General features: G+C 30.9%; 1 protein-coding gene across 3 annotated transcripts in view; it reads left to right on the top strand.

The window, feature by feature from the left end:
- LOC121132345 (FMRFamide receptor) overlaps window positions 1-24,685 on the top strand; it is a 139,965-nt gene that overhangs the window by 91,036 nt on the left and 24,244 nt on the right. For all 3 annotated transcript variants that reach the window (XM_071886657.1, XM_040727736.2, XM_040727737.2), the window contains one exon: window positions 8,475-8,721. In XM_071886657.1, the coding sequence (XP_071742758.1) occupies window positions 8,502-8,721 (220 nt within the window). In that variant the 5' untranslated portion in view covers window positions 8,475-8,501. The remainder of the gene's footprint in view (window positions 1-8,474; window positions 8,722-24,685) is intronic.

Here is a 24,685-nt window from a genome sequence, read left to right as displayed (position 1 = left end):
CAGAATTTTGATTTATAAATTGTCCTGATGTAACTGTCAATTGTAACTTTCGTCTTAGAACTGTCGATCTATAATTTCAAGAATATACACAGGAGTTTTGAAATGATTGAAAGGAACCAGAAATGAATGGATTCTTTATGGAAGGGTCACTTCCATGACTCTTGTTCCTAAATTCCAACAACAAAAAATCAACAACAAACTTTTCGGTGACAATGCGTTGTAAGAACCGTAATATAGAAGACGAAGAAATCAACCCAATAATAATTCATACCATCCCCTTTACTTCGTGGTCACAGAAGTGGTTTTGCGGTACTTTTTTTGTTTTAATTATTTCTATGATAGCTTGAAGTAACATTACAATAAACTTAAAAACTACGGATAGTTATAACTTCAACTGAATCTATTAACAAATTAAAAATGTTACTAATAAGGGAGTTTTTATAATACGTAAATATTCTATAATCGGTCGCAATTTCATCATACCATTTTATATTATTTGAAACCTACATTTAATGACATTCAATTATTTATCATGAAATACTGCTTTCTGGATAGCCACGACTACACAGCACTGGAAACTTTGGCAGGTCCAGGTGACCTCATCCAGATCCAGCATTGGCATTGCTGGGTTTGCACTTTCAATTTACATTCCCCAGATGGATGGAGTACCCCAAGGAAGTGAGTACAACTTCCAACAAGAGAGTGGACCGGCCCAAAAAAGTCCAGGATGCCTTGGTCAAACAATGTTCTCACTTTTGGAGATGGATTTTTGACCTCTAAAGAGCCAAACTCTGAAACCATGTGATTAAATTATTGCATTATCATAAACACAAATAGACTCTAACTTCTTCATCTCATTTTTAGTTTATAAGTTTTACAAGAAAAGTTGCAACAAAATTAATAAGATGAAGTATTTTAAATGTAGTTGAAAGGTCTTAATATGAAGATATCGACATGATTGAATATTCCTTGGGTAGTCCAAATATCAATGATTTAATTTTTTCAACATTGATTAAAATTACTCATTGATAGGGCATATTATGTGGCACGTTATAAAGTTAAAATACCCATGGGGAAATAAATCGATCATAAATGAGTAGTTTTAATAGATCCAAATGAACTGATTATAGCATGAATTAGTAGTTACTAATCAAGGGACTGGTGTTTAATTAAAGAAGGGATTTTCATACGAAGAAATTGTAACTTATACAATATCCTTTAAGAATAAAATTGTTTTTAAATTGCGACTTGCACAGAGTATTTCCATTATATTTCAACAAATGCCCATGCTTAAATTATGTTAAAAAATATTTAAAAATGACATGTATTCAGTTAGAAAAACACATACAAAAAAATAATTTTAAAATCAGCCAACCGGTTAGCAAGATTTTTAAAATATTAACCACTGGGTTGTGCTCACATATTGAATAACTTTAATCACTGATTTTAGAGGTCATACTTGCAATAGAAGTATGATTTCGATAAAAAATTATCTTTTTTTGGCGTGAGGAGCTTGAATTTGAACGTATAACCAGTGTTAAACAAAACTAAAGCAATGATTTTTTAATGTTCTTATGTTTCGAGCTGAAGGAAGTAACTAACATAAATACTTTTTTTGATTGGAATATGGAACTCTTGAAGAAAATATATATATTTTTTTTTCAAAATTTCGTATAATTCTTCATCCTCAAAATGGGCCCTAGAGATATGCCTCTCAAAACAAAATACAAAAGAAAATCATTTTGGGAAATAAATTTTAAAACTTTAATTATAAATATTAAATTTCCAATATATAATATTTTATTTAAAATTTTTTCAAAACTCCATATCTATTCACAAAAAAAGTAATTTTTTGGGAAAAAAACTCTATGGCTATTCTAAAAAAATTAAACTTTTTGTAAAAGAATTTCCAAAATCTTCACATGTTTACAAAAAATAAAATTCCAAAACTCAAGTAACGAACTCACATGGTTGCTTTATATATCTTGACAGATATATTAATTATTTTTTTTCAAAACTTGAAAAAGTAATAAATAGTTCACCTGTACTTCAATACCTGTAACAAAAAAGATTCGGAATTGGAAGCTAAACATTATTTTCCAATGCCGATTTAAAAAAAACATCCGATTCTCTTATTCCGATTAATTGTCCTATCACTAATTGTTTTTATCTCTCATAATATTTTCTTCCTTGTGCTTTTATCTATTCACAATTTTAGGGGTGGTATTGAAATTTTTATCATAAATAGATATTTAGTATAAAATTTTTGAGGTACTTTCAAAACCTTGAAAGTTATATTTGTATGGTATTTGTAATTTTCCATAGATGTTATCGTCTTTGTGCTCAAAGTAAATATTATATTTCAATGAAATTCCATAAATGTGTTGCATATGAGGATATATGGTCGATTTTTTAAAAACATATTTAGACACAGCTTGGGAATGAACTCTACCCTCATTAAAAAACATATATTATACATACATGTATAACGTCTTGATCTATAAGTTGTATTTGATTTATGGAAATAGTAAAAATATATAGAAATATTAATTGGCATTTAACTCTCAAATCAAGTAATTTGATTTTTATTGAAGTAATTTCACTATATTAATTTATTCATAATTATGTCAAAAACAATTTAAACTCATTTATTAATTAATGAAAGTTGCAAAATCATTCCCTAGTACTAAATGATTAGTACTTAACAATGGTGTGTAAATGAGGCTTTAGTTCAAATTAACTTGACTAATTAATTTTACTTGTAGAGGTACACTAATTAGGCCCAGTCCAAATAGCTGTTTTTCATGTATTCGGATGCAAACATTTCGCTTGCATCCCAGTAATAAATCCGCTTAATCCGTATCTGTTAAGTATATTGATAAATGGTCTATCTGTTGTGAATAAGTTTCAAACAAAAAATTAGATGAATAATTTTTAATGAAGGATTTATAGGACTTGGAATGAGAATATTCCATGGTTTATTTATATATTAATGCTGTAATTTTTTACTATTTTAATAAAAATATTAAAACATAATTATTCTGTGTTACAAAATAAAGTTTAAAAGCTCAAACTTATAATAACTACATATGTAATTTTAATAGATAAAAATTTATTGATAGTTTGAATAAATAATGTTGGTATGATATAATGTATTATCAAGACGAAGAAATTGATAATAGTACAATCTATTTATACAATTTGCAACTGGTACAGACATTTCAACTTTTACATAACATTTTTTATAATAAATAAATTTTGTACATATAGTACAATGTTTGAAATGTATATATATGAAGGGGAATAATTTTGAAGCAACTGCACATTTTCATACGTGAAACTGATTTACTTATGTGGATAGAAAGTAATAATTATAAATGAATAAATTGTAAAATTGGTATTGTTTTTAAATTTTCACTCTGTTTATTATTTACATATAAATATGAGGGAAATATCACTAATCTAAATTGGGCAGCAATGTATGACAAATCATATTTGCATATACAGTATATGTTCCAAAGCTGCCAAACTGTATAGGCTATGAGGAAAATACAAGAGTGATGTAATATAATTAGCCTCAAGATATTTTTCTAGTTTAAATATAATATTATATAGTTCCATATATATGTTCATAAATAGATAAAACGATTTATATTCAAATTTATAAAAAGATGAGTAGAAAGATTTTGGTTTTTTATTATTTTTTTCATTCTCATTAATTCGTTATTTGATTAGAAAATGGGGAGTTAGGCGAGGAAAATGTTTTTATCTTGACAAAAAGTATGATTACCTTACATATTAATAAATTGGAATTCTTTTTTATTTTAGACATTGTACTTTTTTAACACGGTGGGGACACAAATCTTGCAATGTCATTTTATTAAAAGTTTGTGAATATTATTTCTGATTACGCTGTTTCATTGTGCAACGAAACAGAAATTGAAACTAAAGCAAATAAAGCAAGTACTTCCATCTGGATTTCTCATTAGATCAAGAAGTTTGTTACATGCTCATAAAGACAAACAGAACCAAATCTTCTGCAATAACAATAAGGCTGATTTCCAGCCTGCCTGGATGTTGCCTTCCTCCAGTCCTGACCTCAACGTCGTCTAGCTTGCAGGAGCAAGGAAATGGGTGTGCTATCTCCTCCGTACCTATGTCAGTTTGAGAAGACTGAAGCGACCGTTGGTATCGCCATCCATACTGCCTACAACATCAAGAAGTAAAGACGAGAAAAACCAAAATTTCTGCAGTAAAAATATGGCTGACATTTGGTCTGCTTCATGTGGGCCTCCTGTAGTCCTGATATCAACTCCTTATACTTTGAAATTTAGTATGTCTTGGAGAAGAATGTCTTCCGCACCTCTCATCCAAATTTTGATTCCCTCCGATCAGCAATCATGTCAGGGTGGAACGGTATGGGCACGGTCTTCATCGTCTAGAGTTGCCAATCAATTCCCTGGCGTGTCGAGGCTGGTATTGCTTGTGAAGGAGGACATCCAAGATAGAACTAAATATAGTATTTGAACATATATCAAAAATTGTCATGGTGTATCTTTCCTTGATCCATAAGAATCGTGTTTTTGTAATTCATTTAGTTGACCATTTGACATAATAAAATTAGATTGATTTATTTTTGCTTAATAATGTAAGTAACGTAGTATGCACAGATATCGGTGGAATCCGCATTATTGAGCCTCTTCCGATACGTCTAAAAAGACCGATTCTTGCCGATTCCGATGCACCACTAAATATAAAGTCTCCTTTTTTTAACAATTCATAAAATGCAATTTGTTTCTGTTTAAGCACGGATTTTAGGTCAAGAGCCCTGAATAATCTACTAAAACCGGTATTAAAACTAAAGTATTGTTAAAAAGTAAGATAAATAAAGATATTGGTATGACTAAGGTTTCCTTTGCGTGATTTGTTGGAGTTTTGGAGAGGGAAAAACATGGTTTCAAGGAAATATTGCATTCAATCATGTCATAATTTAACCTAAGATTATTTAATGCATTACATGAAAAGTTAGATAATACTTTGTACCCCAGGGGTGTGCATATATGTAACATTGCAAATAATGTGCAACTTACATCAAAATGAAACTATGATGAAAAAATATACATCTACATATATACAATTTATAGATGAAGTAAAAAGTTCCAAGAGTTTTTTGGGTTTGTTTTGACAATCAAATTAACATACTTAAGATTTTCCGATTCGTATGGTTCCAAACGGTTTTCTGGACCATCTACAGTTCCTGGCAAATAGAATAAGTGCTCACATGTCTGTTCAACTCGACAATTTTCATTATTTTATCTATATTTTCGACGTCCATATTTGCAGAACGAAATCGTTGAAACCACCACTTTCCATAAAAAGTACAATTTTTTTGCCCACCTGGTCTGCCTTTTCACCTTGGTTGTAGTAAACTGAAGAATGTATCGACTTTTTTATTGTCTTACTTCCATTTTGGAACGCTGTAAAATACAACTGGCTTCACCACACACAAAACTTTATATGAACTTTTTTTTAAGTATACGCTTAACTTAGTTCAACTTTAAGTTTTTTCTGATGCAATGTATAAATTGTGAGATACAGCTTACTTAAGACATCTAGCGAAAAACGCTCAGAACTTTTTACTTGACCTTAAACATATATGTATGCATATTTAATTATAAGTTAACTATCCAACGAATGCAACATTGATAAATTTTGGATCTTTCACTATAAAAAAATTAGTTAAAGTTTAAAATTTTCTTTTTAAAACATAGAACAAATTAATTAAATTTCATTGTATTCATTATTTATCATCGACCTACGAAATTTTCTTGCTTCATAAATTTATAAAAATTGATTCTCGAAGTTTCTCTGAAGGAGCATTTCTCCAAAAATGATGAACTAAATTGGTGCTATGTCATATATTTTATTAAGACTGATATGTTGTAGTAAATACGAATTGCAAATGTAATCCTATGGCCTTTAGCATATAGGATCCTGAGTGGGTTTGTTCTCATCATTGATATCTAACTTAAAATCCATATTGGTCATAATTACAAAAACACATAATTTGGCCATAAAAATGTACATTAGGATGGAACAATAGAAATAGGTTAGGGAAAAAGTAACTTCCTATATTTTGCTTTATTTCAATGCTCCATTACAAGTCTTATGATCATCCTATTTAATCAAAAATATCTTATGTTTTGTTCCATATCTTGTTGCCAATGAGAATCGAACTTCATATTGGCCTCTTTCTAAAAATCCTTGGCCCTATTTGCTAAATAGTTGGATAACTAATTTTCTCAGGTGATCATTAAGGCCGAATTTTCACCTCCAAGCACATTGCCCATATACATGTTCAAGTGGTATTCAATTGGTGTCAGGTCTAGAGTATTGGGTGGATGCATAAGAACTTCCCATCCGAGCTCCGGGAGCTTCTGGCGCGCCCTTAAAGAGGCGTCCGGCCTGATGTTGCCTTGATAAACACGATTCCTCTCCTATTCACCAATTCTGGCCGCTTCTGTTCGATCGCAGTCAATCCTGGCTACACAAGTTAGCCAACTCATTCCTCAACATTTAATATGTCATGTGATTATTGCCCTGTCTTCCATCAATAAGAAGTTATTCATGCTTAAATGCCCTACATGGGAGAGAGGGCATTCTTCCGAATTATATTTGAGTATGTATTGCAATATGGGCAATCTGCCTAACATTATAATGTAAAATAATTGTAAAATCCAAAAATAATCCAGTTCCACTACAAATTATACGTATATATATTAGGCGTTTTTCCAATTTAAGGGAAAAATATTGTGAGACTACAGTAGGATAATTTTATGGTTTCAACAAGAAAAGTCCCGAAAAAAGGAACCCCAAATGTACAGACTAGGGACCCAAAACTTACAGTAGAATTTAATTAAGATGTTATTCTCATTATTTTTGATTATAAGGCTTCATGAGGAAAGCAAACAAGAGCTGAAACAAAACTCGTAGAGTTTTGTTAATCCCATGTCTCTAAGTTTAAAAAACAAAGAAGACAACGTGCGTGCCTTCTCCACTGTACTGATGTCAGTGCCGAGAAGGCTCTGGAGACTATTGGCTTCTCCACCTGGAATGCCTACAGCATCTAAAGTTCAATTACAGTCTGTTATAGCCAGGAAGAACCAACACATATGTAGCAACAATATGACTGACTTCTGGCTTGCAATTCATGAAGCCCTCCTCCAGTCATTGACTCAACCCCTGTACTTTTCAGTTTGGGGCATCTTGGAAAAGAATGTCTACCATACCTTTTATTCAAATTTTGATTCGATCAGAGCTGGGAACGTAGTATGCCATGGACATAACCTTCATCGTCAAAAGCTGCCAAACTGTTTGCTGGCGTGTTGAGGGCGTTATGAGAAAGAATATATTGAATAAGAAATATAGCTACATATATTATTCAAAGATACCACAAATTGGGTTTGAGTTATCTTTCCGTAACAGAGTCGAGAATGTTAAATATTTTAGAAAAAAACTTCAAAATCTACAGCTATTTACAAAAAAATAAAATTCTAGGTCATTTTTGTTAACAAAAAATTAAATTTTTCAAAAAATAATTCGAGAATCCAGAACCGTTTACAACAAAATTCGATCTTTTGAAAAAATAATTTAAAAAATCAAAGTTTAAAATAAAATAATTTTTGAAAAATATAATTTCAAATAGTCAATTTTTTGTAAAATAATTTTAAAAAGAAAGTTACATTTTCTGTAAAAGAAATATTAAAAATTAGATTTTTGACAAAAAAAAATTGAAAAATTATAATTTTTTTGAAAAAAAAATATAAGTTTTAAACTTTCTAGAAAACAGCAAAAAAATCTTTAATTGGGGGGCTAAAGCCCCTCCAAGATACTTCTTGTGAACGCCCTGTTATATTTTAAAGTCATTTATCATATAAGAAGCAATAATGTAGCGACAATTATGTGTAGCTGATGTTTAATGTCTCATATTTAAATAAAACAATTATTGAGAAATATATACATATATATTAAAAAAGCCGTTAATAAAATGTCAGCGAGTACATAGGTAGAGATATTTAAGTCTATATTGAAAAATACTAAAGATGTGTGACTATTGAAAAGGTATTAAAAAATTCTTTCTTAAACTATTAAACATCGTGTTAAATATTTGTTTCAAAGTTCTTTTTTTTAAATCTTTTTCACTTATTTGAAAATATGATAATTAGTCTCTTTTTTAAATGTCTACATAGTCGTTACAATATTCTATTTGCCAAGAAGTTATTTGTAAGTATACGATAAACTTGTTAAATGGACGTTTTTATTTAATTACGCTACATAACAATGAAGTTGAACTGTATTTACTTGTTTTGTTCAATTCAAGTACATGTTTGATGATGACAAGGTCACAGACTTGAACTGTTGATAATTACAAACATAATATACCAAAACTAACAATTAACTCATTTATTTTACAGACACATGAATCAAAATCTCCAAGTGCAATGATTAACAATACTTTCTCAGAGGCTCTCAACAGCACAATTGACTTCCCTGATGAGCCCGCCTACTTCTTTCCAAGGAATGAGACTCTCATTGCCCTGGAAAAAGAGAAAATAGAGGCCTGCGGAGAAAGAATTAACGTGAGTTCATCTTTGATCACGGATTTTAAATTCTATGGTTGTGGCGTAACGATATCCATTCTTGCAACAGCTGGCACTATAGGTAAGTTTCACTCAGTTCATCTTTTACGATAGAAGACATAATGTAAAAATGAGATTATTTTGTTAAAGACTTGTCATTATTACCGGGGATTAATTATGTAATAATGACAAATTTTGACGACCCGTGACCAACATGATATTTTGTTATTTGACAATGCGATTAAAAAAAAACAAATTGAGCCCGCTCAAAGAGTAATAGAAAAGATGAGAGCGCACCTAAATAGCAAATATACAAACTCGAACCTGTAAGTTAAAAAAAAGGAGGCGGAGAATCAGTTAAGTCGCCTGGCCATAAAAATAAATCTATCATTTTTTACAACATAATTTTAAATTTAACACAATTTCATGGACTAACAATGCTGGCGTACACCACGTAATTTTAAATACAAGTGTAGATCAAAACAAACCACAAGTTTCAATTGAATAAATATTCGTAATACAAATTGTTGCCAACAAAGAATTCAAAGAATGTGCTGAATTTATACTACGAAATACGACGGTGGTTTGAAAATTATGTTTAATGGACAAGAAATGTCCCTACTGGCAAGTATCGGGATTATTTTTGGTTAGTAGCATCTCTTGGATGAACACAACCGAACCATCTTTTGGATTTGGATGGACTTTTCAAACGAGCCTCGTATTATTATTAAATTGTTAATCATGTTTCTCCAAGAAAAATGGACTAAATTCACTGTCATAAATAATAGATATATGACCATTCGGAGTGTTGTGTCATTCTACTCCAGGAAGAAATGTATGATGCCGGTCTGAGCGAAAGGCAAGGAGTAAAGTTTAATATGTTCAATTCGTCTTGTGAGTAATTTATATAACGGTATAATTAAAAAGAGGAGAAACACCCTCAATAACGTCACATGGGATCGATTTTACCTTCTTTAAGGACCGACAATTATGAATATTTACACTTGAGTATTTTCTTATCTGTAGATTTTTTTTTGTAAGTGTTATACGGTAGTAGAAAGAAATACAGAAATCTTCTGCGATTCTGTTCCGATAATTTTGATGTCAAAGATACACCACTCTCTTGAAGGTCAACTCTCAAAAAGGTAGATAAAATAATGGGAAATTTTTGACATTTCAACTGTCATGTAAGAAATGTTTTGATTGCCAAGGTGATGATTGTTAATTTAAAAAAATTAAAAACTACAAAATAATAAATTTATTTTTACTACAACTTACATTTTGAACGTGAAGCGATTGCATAATGAATGAGAAAACGTATTATCCACAAGTTGGCGCCACTTTACTTAGCCATAATAGTACACAAATAAGTAAACAAGCTACCAATAGTAGCTCATTTGACAAAGCGATCGGAAAAAATAATTATCTTGAATCAATGTTCGTAGGTTCGTACCCCAGTCGTTCCTAGAGAAGTAAATATACTTTATGTACATAGACTTCAAAGAAGATTCCTAGTTTAAATAGAGTAAATGTAATACTATAATTTGTACATATACTTAATCAGAGCAACTCCAACTGACCAATTAAAGGAACATTTAAAAAATCTAGTAATAAATAGAAATCACTTATATAATAAATGCATACATTGTTTCAACTTCTTAACCGCTAGATAGTACCTTCATTTTTGGCTTCTTAAACAAAATGATATTCATTAGCAGCGTTCCCATGTCCCGCTTTTTGAAATAAATAAATGCACCGTTTACATTCCTTTCAGTCTATTAAATTTTATGAGTCGATCACTGTATAATTTAAAACAGCTGACTCTACCTATTATGAACTCAAAATGTTTGTTTTTATATTATTGTAAAGATGTGTTAACCTACAATTTTGGTAATCAAAATTATATTTTTACATGTGCGTACTTATATAAATATTCATAGACAAATAAACATTATTTATTAATGATAATATCTAAATAATTTACCTACTATAGTAATTAACAGTTGTCAATAAGATAAATAAAAAAGATTACCTCCTATATGTTTTTTTCTTATAATTTGTCCTTTCTCTCTTATTGGCAGTCGAGGTTGCGAAAGTTTAAAAAAACGTGGCATATCAGGTCCCATCGAAATTCACCCTGTTTAGCTGTGAACTATTTCTAATATACAGACAAATTATGGAAAATTATCACAGTAGGGAAAAATTGGCTAACTAACATTATACTTATTGATTTCATACCATTTTGTATTTTTTTCTTTTTGGAGGAAAATACTCCAAGTTAGAATAAAAGTAACATTGTTGTTGCCTTACAAGCATAAACATGATATGTTTATAAGAATAATAAATATCTTAATTGGTCAATAACTAAGGATAATGACAATACTAACTTGATTGATAACACTAATAATAGTCAAAAAAATGTGTTTTGATTAAAAGAAGAATGTCAAAGTTCAAGGTTTTTTACTTACTCCTTGTGCTCCATTCTAATTGGAACACTTATTTTGAATTTTAAATTTGAGCAAAATATAATTTATTAATTAACATTAGAATTTCAACAAACTTAATAATAAAAATAGATGTGTGTCTGAGATCTTTTAATCATTAATGTAACCACTCTTAGCGGCAATAATGGTTTCCTGGCAGCGAGGGAAGGCCTGATACCCACATGTAGTTCTCTGTCTTGGCGTCACCTCTGGATGACAGCGATTTTGATGACGTATGCAGGCCCTCTCTTCGACAGGTACTAAAAAAAAAGTAGTCGACGGCATCAGGGCTATATGGGGCCAAAAGTGTCATAAAAGAGTTTAAAAGACTCACTCAAAAGAGCCTGCAAGCATAGGAAATGGGTTTAATTCATTGTTGGCGTCAAAAGTGACCTCTCCATTCTCAGAAGGCTCTTTCCCCTACCCTTTTATATAGTTATCTGGGTAGTTTGGTGGTAAACATAGAGATCTCTTGCATGGGACGTTATGGACTTGAGAGGATTTGCCGGAGCTGTTTTTTAACTCCTCTATGCCCAGTTTGGCCTTTTGGAAAGAGCGCTTCTTCTTCTCTAACGTTTAGAGTTACTAAAGGCGTAGATTGTGGTCCTGAAGACACTCAACTTCTTAGAGTTTGCGAATAGAAATTCGTTGATCACGTTCAAGTGGCATTTCCTCGACTTGTATGTAAGTTAGAGAGCTCAAATTGTTTTTTGTAAGTAATTATTTGTGCTTTCATATATCGAAATATGAATTGAATTCAATCAATCAACCATTATCAATTATGGAGTTAGTAAATGTTCAGATTTCTATGGATCCCCATGTTCTGTATTTTGCAAATTAAACTTTGAATTTACAAACTTCGACAGAGAATGATTTTTATTTTCTATTTCAAAATCAGTTTTGTGGATTCAATTAAAAGGGTAAATTCATAGAGAAAAATAGTTATATACAAAGAAATACATGGTAACTTCAGTAGACATAAACGTATGATCGAAAATTTTGGACAAAAAATTGATGACGGGGTCTTTTTTAAACGAATTGGTTTAAAAAACTTACGTAAAGAACGAAGCAATGCGGACTGCACAGGTTAGGTAGACGGGGTAAGGTTGTGTCAGTTCTTAATTGATCCATCAAGTCCAATCTTAGGACAGGTTTTATCAATCCCTAGGAACGGTCCATAAGAATGGCATTCCTTTGGACTGTCATAATACGAACTGATTAAAAATATATATATACTAAAGTTGAGGGTTAGATATAAGTTATTATATACCAAGGGAGTCATACATTTATGACGTTCACTCGATTGTATTGAATATTATAAAGTCCAATACATTGAGAACTGATAATTGTTTCACTGACCATCAAAACCTTTTCCAATATGAAGTCTGCAAATGGTATTGAAGATAACCCATATATTTTATTGAGACACTCATACTACTCACATAAATATAACACACTGTTCTAAGTGGGAACCCCAGGTGCATTAAATCTTTGATAGCTCAAGATTGAAGGATTCACAGGTTATTTTTTACGTTATATAACAATTGTACGTATACTCCTCCAAATCAGATTCAATTTCGAAAAAGTATCATAAAGAAGCACAGTATGAAAGATGGATCTAATTGTACAATCAAGCTTATCATCATTTAATGATGCAAAAATGTTAAAAAGATCTTGTGAAGGAAAGGAACTGAGTGAAAGGGTCTTTCGTGGAGTACCAGAACATTATTCAATCATTCGAGGCCAGGGCTGGAAGAATAAAATTCATTTTATTAAATTGATAGTTAATTAATTATAAAAATAATAAACCAATTTACGTAAATGTAATATCACACATTAACAAGGGGGGAGGCTAAAAATTTAAGGCATCCAATCCCAGAACTTCTTTTTGGACGTCATAAATGGATGATCCCCTATTAAAAGTTATACTGTAATTCAAAATGGCGTTTTGTAACGTTTACCAAGGAACGATAGTGATATCAGAAAAGCATATCTATTCCCAAAGTATAAAATGTTTAAATACCACATGAATTGAAAAGACTTTTCTTTACCTCTATTAAAACAAAAACATATGGTAGAAATATCATTTGAAAAAGTCAAAAATGCTGTGTTTTTTGTTGTTACTAAACAATATGCAACTTACATATTAACCAGTGGGTTCAAAAAGTTTTCATAATGAAAAAAGATTGAACTTTTTGACATTATTTTTAAAACAATCTGCTCTTAATTACTAAAAAAAAAAAATAGTGAACGTCTGTTACTAAAAAGTATGAGAAACGTACTTTTGTCAGTTTATGAGTAAACACAAAAACAATCTTGAAAAAAAATCAAGTAAAATGGACTTGACCAATTTTTAATTTTATTTTAAATCGTATATTTTATAACTTATTATCTATTGTGTACAAGTTGAAATTCAAAAATGAGAAGAAACAATTTAATTGATTATTTTGAGTACGTGTGTGTGGAATAATGCAATAATAGATGACTCATTAAATATTCAATTGTCAGATTATGTATTTACTTTGTTTATAATTGTTATTCAGTTACAATTGAAAAGGCTCCCAAGAGGGAGTAAACATTTTTTTCATGTACCTGAAATAATTGTGTTTCTTTTTTCTCCTAAGTCCAATTAGGAGAATTGTTGGTCTTCTTACTCCAAAACTAATCTTCGGTATAAATAAAAGGCCAAGAAATAAGTAAGAAAAAATATAACAATCAAGCAGGAGGGCTCAATATGTCAAAGATTTACGATTATGGATTTAATCAAATTTATATATTAATATGTGGGCGTCTTACGTACACCAAATGTGACTCAAAGTAATCACATACATATTAAATATTCGATATGGTTAAACCAAATATATTTTTATCATCCAATAAATGTAATTTGGTATATAAAATTATGTGCATACATTTATGTAAATTGTGCATGTCACATTGTAGAGAGTCAATTCAAAGAATTTAACTGGTCGATTATAGTAAATTGTTTTAAAAAGAGTCCATTTATAAGTGCTTTTGTGGTAGGACATGCAGTTTTTTTTTAAATATGACTTCTAATAGATACAGAAGATAGCCACATCAATCCTATAAAAAGCGGAGGAACAATGGCCACATAATTATTTATTGTCCACATTTAGTTAACTACGAGGATACTTATTTTTTAATTGTTCCTTTAATTTAGATATGTCTAACCTGTGGGCTACGAGCGGCACTGTGGTCCACTTAATCTTCGGCCCACTACTTATTCTCACATAAAGTTTTTAGCAAAATTAACACAGTATCTTCAAAACACCAAAAAAGTGCATAATACAAACAAACATACATAGAAAAATACTCGACGTCATCTTGTATTTCCAAGACTCTAACAGCAGGTGCAGAATTTTTTTCTTATAAATAAGACCCTCCCCCCTTATAATGCTGCTGACGCTTCTGAACAGATTGGGTTTTTTTTAAAGCATTGTGGCTGTAATTTGAAATAAATATATATTTAATAATTTAAATTTATGAAACAATTTTTCATTCATTTTAATTCCCAAGAGAAGGAAATATATTCATGTATATAGACTTCAAAGAAGATTCCGAGGTCAGATGGAGTAAATACTATAATGTTTACTTATACTTATTTTATGCAACTTTATCTGACAAATTAAAGGAATATTAAAAATGATAAATAGGTTTTAAGTGGCAATGCAATATTTAATATTAAAAGGATGGACATCCCTGCTTCCATTGGTCAAATGGACTTGCTCTGATTAAGTCTATGTCAATATTACAATGACTCCATTTGGCATAAGAATTGTCTTCAAAGTTCAACTATATAATTAGTGATCAAAATTGGGTATATTTTCCAGCTCGCCCCTTGTTGTTTTTTTGGAGTTGGTAAACTGAAGATTTTTTTTTATTTTCCTATACTGTTGTCATTAATATTTAATTTCCTTTTCTACCACATTCAACATATCATTGATGTGAGGTCATAAAGTAACCCCGAGGATTTGTTGCAGAGTTATAAATTTAAGTCCTAGTTGGACTCAGAGTAGAATTGATAATCGAAATGGGAATAATTACTGCCAATGTCTTCCCCAAATGCTTCCGAGTAGCATCTCCGTACGTCATCTATGTTTTCTTATCTTGGAACGACAGAGTATTGAAACTACGCACGTTGAGTTCAAGATAATAATTTCTATAGGTCGCATTGTCCATTGAGCTAAGTTGCTACACTTTTTTCTCCCTAGGTAGCAATGGCTATGTAGCCGTGGGAAATTCCTAATCCATGACCATAGGTTTAGGAGACAGAATAGAGCAGTTGCTTTCTAATTCTGGGAGAGCAATTCAAATTCATATTATATTCAGCAATGTTGGACTTTATTTATTTTATTTTAGAAATTACGTCATCCAATGCTTTTGCTAAAAAAGGGTCAAGAAAAACTGATTAAAAAAATGCTGGTCAGTAATATTATGGTAAATTTCAATTACCTATTTCTCCCCCCCTAAAAAAACTTCTCCTTTAAACCTTTGACTATGACAGAGATTCTAATTGTGTTTCTTTTCTCCTGATGAGCTTTGAAACCCTGGAAATGCCAAAGGATGATTAATTAAACTAAAAAATATATATATGCAGAGGATCAAAATTCCCTTTTTTTTAAATTTATATTATTCAAGATTCTGATAATTATTGTTAAAAATGTGAAAAATAGCAAAACTCCCTTGATTTAGAAAATAAATATGGTAAACTTGTTAATAGTGTTTGAATTTTGTGGAGTAACTATTTGATTATGGATGTACTTATAACAGATGAGAAGAAAAAATAACCCTAATAAAAAAAGATTGTACATGTTTTGAACTTTCTTTTAAATATAAGAATTTATGCTTGCCGGGAGTTGCTCTTTTTCGCGTCTCTACGTCAAGTTTAAGGCCTTTTATAAATTTTTGCTTAATTTTTTTCCTCAATTACTCAATATATGTATCCCTTGTGATGAAAATCATTTGTATTCTTTAGCTTGCTTTACTTTTTTTTGGAGTTGGGAAAATGAAGAATATTTTTTTTAATTCTCAGTTGTTGTCATTATTATTTAACTTACGGATAAGTGAACTTCCTTTTCTAATACAATATTACATACATCATATCATTGATGTATACGAAACTGAATGGTCCAATGGCGCATGAAGGACTAAGGGTAATCCAGAGAGTTCGTTGCAAGTTATAATTGTAAATACGAAGAGTAGAATTGTTCATCAACGTCGGAGTAATTATTGCGTGTTGAGATAAAATACTGAGCAAACCCAAAGGAAATTCTTTGACGTCACAACAACAGAGGAGAAATAATAAATAGTTGACAAAAATAATCGAAAATATGTAGAGTATTTCCAGTTCTATTTAAGCTCCAAGAGTCTTATACTATTAGTATGGCACTTGCAAAAAAAGATCCGTTTTAAGAAAACATTTCAATTTATTAATGATCATGTCTTTGATTCATCTCCTGGCTCAACCCCCAACATTCAGACTAATTAAGTATATTTCGATATGTTACTCCGGCATAAAATTATATCATTTGGAAAAACGTGAAAGTGAGTGGATTCAAGAGACCAAAGTTTGGAGCATACTCATTCATCTTATTCAATTTCTTAAATAATAATGATCGATTATTCAACTGAATTATTGTCTGAATAATCTCCCAAATCCATTTTTATGGATTTTGAAAGGTTAAATAAAATTATATTTAAACTTTGAAATTGGATTAAAATTTAATGTTTACTTCATAAAATAACCTGTTTAAAAATTATTTTATTAATCTATTGACCTCTCTTAATGTATTTAATTATTTAATAAATTATAACTTTTACAATAAATGTTGTGAAAAATAAACATGCCGAATGTGATGGTAAAGTATTTCTTCTTTTTTGACGGTATCAACTACTTTTTCAGATCACCACACTATGTTTCTGAGTGATATCCATGTATATTTACTTTTACTCCTCTTCCTTAGTCACAGCTGATTGTAGCTCATCCAATGAAAAATAATGAAAGCTAAGTTACTCTCTCCAATATATTCTTCTTCAAATTTTCTGGGTGACCATGTTGATTTTCGGAATTATTTAATTTTACTCTTGACCAATAATACGTGAAGTAAAAAGTTCTCAGCGTTTTTTTGTTGTTTTTTATTGCTTTATTTTGATAATAAAATGAAAACATTGTTAAGATTATCCGATTTAGATGGTTCCAAACGATTTTCTGCCCAATTTTCAGTTCCTGGACGACAGAATAAGTGCTCACATACAGGTCCAACTCCAGGACTTCCATTAATGTATGGATAATTTCGCCGTCCATATTACCAGAAGAGAATCGTTGGAGCCATCGCTTTACTTTTGCTTTTGATACTGTATTGGGTACATAAACAACACAATTTTTTTGGTCGTCGTGATATTGATGAATGTATCGAATTTCCTCTTTTTTCCCCTTCCATTTTGAAACGCTGTATCATGCAACTGGCTTCATCAAACACAAAACTTTAAAAGATATTTTTTAAGAGTACGCTTAACCTTTAAGCATACTTTAAGCTATATATATATATATATATACAATGTATCAATCGGGAGATATAGCTCTCTAAAGACATCTAGCGGAAAACACTCAGAAATCTTTACTTAAAGTATGACTGCTACTTAAATGATCATTATCCATCCTCTCTCAATTAAGAATCCCCATAAAAAAGGAACATAATTTCTAAAACAAACAATACTTCTATCAAGTGTTTTTTTAATACTTAATCATAACATTTTATGTGTTTCAGTACAATAGATACATCCTTAGGGATACAACTTTATTCAAAATACCTTTATGTAGAGAGCATATGATTATTTTATATGTACATATATTTATGTGATTTATAATAATTCAAATATGCATTTTTAATCAAATTTGCAACAGAGGAAGAAGAATACTTTAATTACTCTTTGACCAATAGAGTCAAAGAGATGTTTCCACATCAACGATCAAAAATGAGTCTATATCATTTCAAAAACGTTTTTTCTTTTTAGGATATAATAAATTTTGAATTTTTTATGAAGAAAAGTTGCATGTAGAAGGATATTATGGGCGTTGTATAAACATGAACTAAAACTCAGCTAAGATTTTTTACATTTGGCAATTTAAATTATGTTTATTTATCCGTTAAAGTTGTTATTATTTAATGCAAAGCTGTAAACATTTTTTTTTTTAATGTTCATTGCTCAAAAAGGAATTGCATTTAAACTATATTATAAATAAACGTTTTATTACTATAATTTATATTTCCCAAATCTCTTAACATTTTTATTTTATCCTTGAAGAGAGAACATCAAAGTTGGATTTGTAATGGAATACTATGATTGATGTTAAAGTATTTCCTTGTTGAATCATTGCTAGGTAGGGAGTTGGGTTTGTGATTAGTTCCTTCATACTAGCAGCTAATCTACTTTAAACGTCATGACAGCTAAGCTGTCTACTTCCAATCATTCTTCAAATGGTGATAGTGACAACGCATTAACAGTTTCCTTTTATTTATCATAGCAGTAGGAAAAATTTGTTACGACTATAGAATGGGTATCACAAAATGGCTGTTACATTTAATTACAATTTTATACCCCTGATTTTTAATTATAAGGTTTCAATACACCACCAAACGACAGCTGAAGAAAAAAACAAGTTTTTTATATCCCATATCTCTAAGTTGTAAAATGTTTGAGCACGGCAACGCATATTCCTTGCCGGAGTCAGTGCCAAAAAGAATACAAAGACTGATAGCATATAATACGTATTACATAGAACATCAAAGCCATTAAAGCAAGATAAGGGCCATCAATACAAACATAAGTTGGTATATTTTTCTCAAAAGTGACTAGATTACATTTTAATTTTCAATTAAAATGTAATGCATTTCTATTGATACAGAAATGTCGTAAATATTCATTGAACAGTTAGAGGATTAGGATATGATTGATTATACTTGAAACCCCATATCCTACCTAAACAAAGTATATTTCGTACTTTTCACTTTATTTTAATGTTTTATAAGAAGTGTTGGAATCATACCCTTTAAGCCAAGTATGCACCCGTTCTGGTCGATAACTTGTTGCCCTAAAAAAATCTAACTTCATCATGCCCTTTTTGTTGAAGTCCTTGTCCTTTTTGGCAAATTACTCGGACAACAAATTTCCACAGACCTTTATTGAGTCAAATCTGCGTTTGGCATAGACAAGAACAATTGGTAGTCACTTGTTGCCAATTCCAGACTTTAGTGTGGATGCATAAGAACTTCCCAGCCGAGCCCCTGGAGCTTCTGACGCGTCATCATCGAAATGTACAGTCTGGTGTTGTCTTGATGATCTCTTGTTGTCTCCTATTCACCAATTCTGGCCGCTGACCAAAAATGCTTCCGATAATAGAATAATGACAAATTGATTCTTGAATTTGAAAGGCCATATTAAGGTCTTAAATACTCCCAGCTCCAGTTTTGATCGAATTATTTTAACAAAAGCGAGGTATTCTAGTTATCCTTTGATTTTTTTTTTTACTTCTAAATATTGAATGTATCTTCAAAGACGACAAAATGGAAGTCAAAATAATTCTCGCTCTGGAAAAGAGTGTGATCCATAAGATCCTAACTGAGATTGCCAATGATCTCAGGATCCGTCAGATGACCATTTATAGCATTTGAGAAGCCTTTTGAAACGCAAGGAGCAGTCTCAAGAAAGTTAGACCAGGTTGTAAACGAACAGTAAGAACAAAGTCTATGATTAAATGTTTCAAAAACCACCTTGATAGAAATCCAGTGAGGAAGATTTGTTGTATAGCCAAGAAGATGAATATGAGCTAGATTACACTTCTTAGGATAAATAAAGATGACTTGGGAGCAAAATCAGGAGGAATGTGGAAGAAACATCTCATTAAGACAGACACAAAGGAGAAGACGTGTGTCTGAGCTCTCTTACTCATTAGTTTAACCGCCTTTAGCGGCAATTATGGCTGACAGGCGACGGTGGAATCCCTAAAACTAGCAGCAATGACGTCCAAGTGCTGCCTGACAGTGGCTTTGAGGGCATCGGAGTCTGGATGATCTGAGGTTAGTATCGTAGCTGAAGGGAATCCAAAAGAGTTCAAAAGAATAATTCAAAATAGTCTTGCAACGGAGGAGATGGATTTATTGTATTGCTGGTGTCAAAAGTGGCTTTTCCACCCAACCAAAGCTCTTTCAACCCACTTTTTTGATAGCTCTCTGGACAGTCTGATGTGAAAACCAGAGATATCTTGTATGGTCTCTCATAGACTTGAGGGGATTAGCCTGGGTTGTTTTCTTTAACTCCCCTGGGTCCAGTTTGGCCTTTTTGACAGTGCAATTATTCTTGTCCAACGTTTCCGACTTGCCTGACGGCGTAGATAGCGATCCTGGAGACGCCCAACTGTTTGGAGTGAGGAAATAGAAATTCGTCAACCACGAATATATTCCTTTCAACTTATTGTTTATGTTCTAATATTTCAAAATATGAATTAATTCCAATTGCCGATCCTTCATTAATTATATTAAATAAGTAAGTGTTCAGATTTCAATGGACCACTCCGTACATATAATCATTATGTTAAGCAAGAATATTGTACTTATGTATTTTTAAAAGTACGAACATAGGAATTAAGTGAAGCACTTTTGACGTAAGTCTGTGAATGACAGATGAAATAAGTAAAAAGAAAAAGAAACTTCATTTAAATAAAGAAAATAAGTGTCTAAAAAGTTAGATGATTTTTATTCGAAAAAAAAAAGAGATTTCAAGAGTAATATTATGATCGCATTAAAATAAAACGTATTTCCCTACGTCCAAATGATATTTCTAATCATCATAGGAGTTCAAAATATGTATCGATTGGTCAATAGAAATCTGAACACTCATTAATTCAATAGTTAATGAAGGTTGAGTGATTGAAATTTATAATGTTTTCGATATATTAAAGAAGGAACAATTAGATACAAAACAAAACAACCTTGAGCTCGCTAGTATATGTACAACTCGAGAAAATGACACAGGAACTTGATCCACGAATTTCAATTAGCCCACTCTAGGCAGTTGGCCGTCTCAAGTACCAACGTCTACTCCATCAGTAAGTCCAAAACGTTGGAGAGGAATAAGGGTTTTGTCAAAGAGGCCAAACTGGAACCGGAGGAGTTAAAGAAAACAGTCCCTGCCAATCACCTCATGTCCATGTGGGCTGATGCAAGAGATCTCGGAATTTCAAACCAGACTGTCAAGGGAGCATTGCTAGATACGGAGAGGGATTTGTGATTATTTTTATCATGTTAGCAATTAATTTAATGATACGCTATGACAACTAAGCTGTTCTTCTCTCAAACATTTTTCAAATACTCAGGGGGATCACTTTGGCATTATCTTTTTTTTTAACATACTCCAAACATTTCAAGTGTACACAATAAGAAAAAAAGTACACAAAAGTTTTAATTTTATTTCAATATAAATATTTTTTATATCTTACATAGAGAAATCCCATATATTTACTACTTACAAGCTTAATAGTGTATTTTACTGAAGTCATAATTAAGAAAACGTCATCTCGGGGCTCAAAGTTAATATTCTTACAGCATAAAATGCACACATTTTCCAATTGACCTTAATAAAACTATGTCGAATGGGGTTACGAATAAATAAATAAATTAACATCGCCATTAAATACTTTTAAATACAAATGATACACAGTAATATTTGAATTAAATCAAAGTGATATGTACAGAAAATTCCTAAAATGGCTATATTGGTATTTTGTTAACATTTTAATACCTTTTAGTTTTATATATATATATATATAGTATATAGCAAGGCAATTAAACCATAAAAATTTTATAGACTGTAAGGTCTCCGTCTTTCTATTTTTTGGTCCAATTTTAACATCCAATAGTTCACTATTTTCCTTAATAATTAAGAAAAAATAGTTTACATTTTTTCAAAACATGGTTGTTTAGGTACCCAAAATGGCCGATATCAAAATTGTGAAGTCACGTGAGAACGCTCAACAAGGAGTATTTTAGAGTCCTCTCTTCTTTCTATTTAATGAAAAAAAAAATTAAAAGAATTCCAATTTGTTTAAATCTTTTACGCACGCCGGTATTCCGTACATTTTTACATTTCTTCTAACATTATTATATATGCTCTTTTAAATGGTCATATGGGGTTGCATTGATTAACTATAAGTAAACATTTTATTATTATATTTACTCACTCTGACATAAGAACAATTATATACGTAGGATAGAGGCTATATAATATTGAATGACGACATTTGAGACCTTCCCTCAATGACATCATCAAATTTTTACATCCTTATGCTTAATGATATACATGTAAGCACCGTCTATTACGTTATTGCAGTAGAGTGAAAATAAATATATAATTGGAAACTGTTCATACAGTCATACGGAGAATAGAGTACATCCCTTGTAACATACATAAAATAACAAATTATAAGGTCTTGTTTATTGTCTTAATTATTGTTGACGACATTTTCTAATAACTTTTCTTTTGAAACTTTTTATTATTGTCAGCCATCTCCCTCATATCTATAACATTCTTCATAGACATTGAGTAATGGGAATTTATAAAAACTTTTGAGACTTCGGGGAACTATTAAATATCAAAATAATGCACACATGAAACATTTGGTATTTGTAAAATAAAAAATATCTTGGGGACAAAAGATGCACCCTAGTGTAAATTATACACGTATGTGTAATGGCTGTAGAACAATTGACCGGGAAAAAATTCCAAAAGACAATTTTCAGAATGACATGTCGCTGAAGGACAATTTGCCATATGTGCATTTTGTACAATGATCAATATTTTAAACAGAACAGAGTATAATGTGTATTGTAGTTCAAACCTTTACCGTTGTAGTACTTTAAATCAGGGATGTATAACCCGTGAGCTGTGGGCCGTGTTAAGGCCCAATAATCATTATCACTTCAATTAGTATTTTTTAGCAAAATTTAGCAATATCATCAAAACACATACAATCTGCATAATACGTAAAACAAAAAATTTGTGAAAAATGCGGAAAATTTTTTACTGAGAACCCTGAGAAAAAAAAAATTAAGGATTTATTTTCTAAAAAAGGTCATTGTATCAAATCATTCGGCGGAGCAAATTAATTTAATTAAAAAAATTGATTACATGAACAAAACAAGTGTTTGGATAAAGAAAAATGTAAGTATATACCCAAGAATACCATTTACATTCCCCACTGTAAGGCATTGGGATGGGAACATCTACTGAAAAATTGATCTTTTTTTATTCGATACTGTAATATAAAATAGCTCACTAATATTTTATTAAAAGTGAATTTAGTATTCATTATATTCATTAGTATTTGTATATCATAGCCAAAATTTACCTATGCAAATAATAAGATGGTTACTATAGACCTATTATATAAACGACAAGGGATTAACAAGAAACTGTATACCTGTTCTTTTGGAAACGGACCATACCTACAATATAAGTTATTAATTCGTTTATTTAAGAAAAAGACTAAATTATGAAATATAAAAATACTTGTGTTAGCAAGATAACGCCGTTGTCTGGATCTAACGGTTTTCTTTTTTTTCCTCCTTGTAGTTAAATTAAATTTTTCTGTTGATTTAGAAAATGTATTATCCAGAATTAAGATATACCTTTGCGCCTTATAAAAAGTATAGGAAATATGAGTTAGGATTTATTTGCAACGCCCTGTACTTTTTCCAATCCTCATATCCCATTGGGTATAATTACGGAATATAAACAAGGGGGTTAAAAAGGGTCTAATTTCCTGTCTGTATCCATACATAATACACATAGATTAAGGAAGGCTTTAGAATGAATTCCTATATCTTACATATTATGTAAATACTTATGTATTGTACACCCATATCTGTTCAACAACGTCTTTGTGTCCATTTGGATTAGCAATTACATTGTATCTATGTAAGGCATAATACTTACATTTGTACTTTGCTAAACTGTATAGCTTTTACATACATACTCACATGATATCCATAAACTCAAATGCAGATTGGAAAAGTATTAAAATATTTAAAGCATTTACTTAAATACATGCAAACATAGTAATCTTACCTTCCCTTGTTGAATTGTTTTCAATCCTTTATACAATATAAAAACACATGTTCTACAGTGTGAGAGGGGTAAAATCGTGGACTTGACTTAAAATCAATCATGATTACTTTAGGGTGAATATTTCAAATACTAGGTTGAATTATTAAAATTAAGGACTATTCCACTTAATAAACTTTAAAAAACAAGCCTTCAAAAAGTAATATTTGTCAGTGTGCAAGCGAAAAAGCAAAAGGGTCTCGGATTTGCTCCACATCCAAATGAGTGACGAAGATATTATGAGGGTCGTAGGGTGCTCCTGGAGTCTTTTTTACAAGATTAAAAGAATGGTGGATTCAGTTAAGAAGCTTGAGAGATCCATTGGCAGCGGTAGACGCCGTAAAATCGGAATCGTGGAGGACGTGGGCACTGCAATCATCATAA

This window comes from Lepeophtheirus salmonis, chromosome 2 (genome assembly GCF_016086655.4).
Source record: "Lepeophtheirus salmonis chromosome 2, UVic_Lsal_1.4, whole genome shotgun sequence".
Lineage (NCBI taxonomy): Eukaryota > Metazoa > Arthropoda > Copepoda > Siphonostomatoida > Caligidae > Lepeophtheirus > Lepeophtheirus salmonis.
The sequence above is the reverse complement of the archived record's forward strand: the minus strand, read 5'-3'. Positions and strand labels throughout refer to the sequence as shown.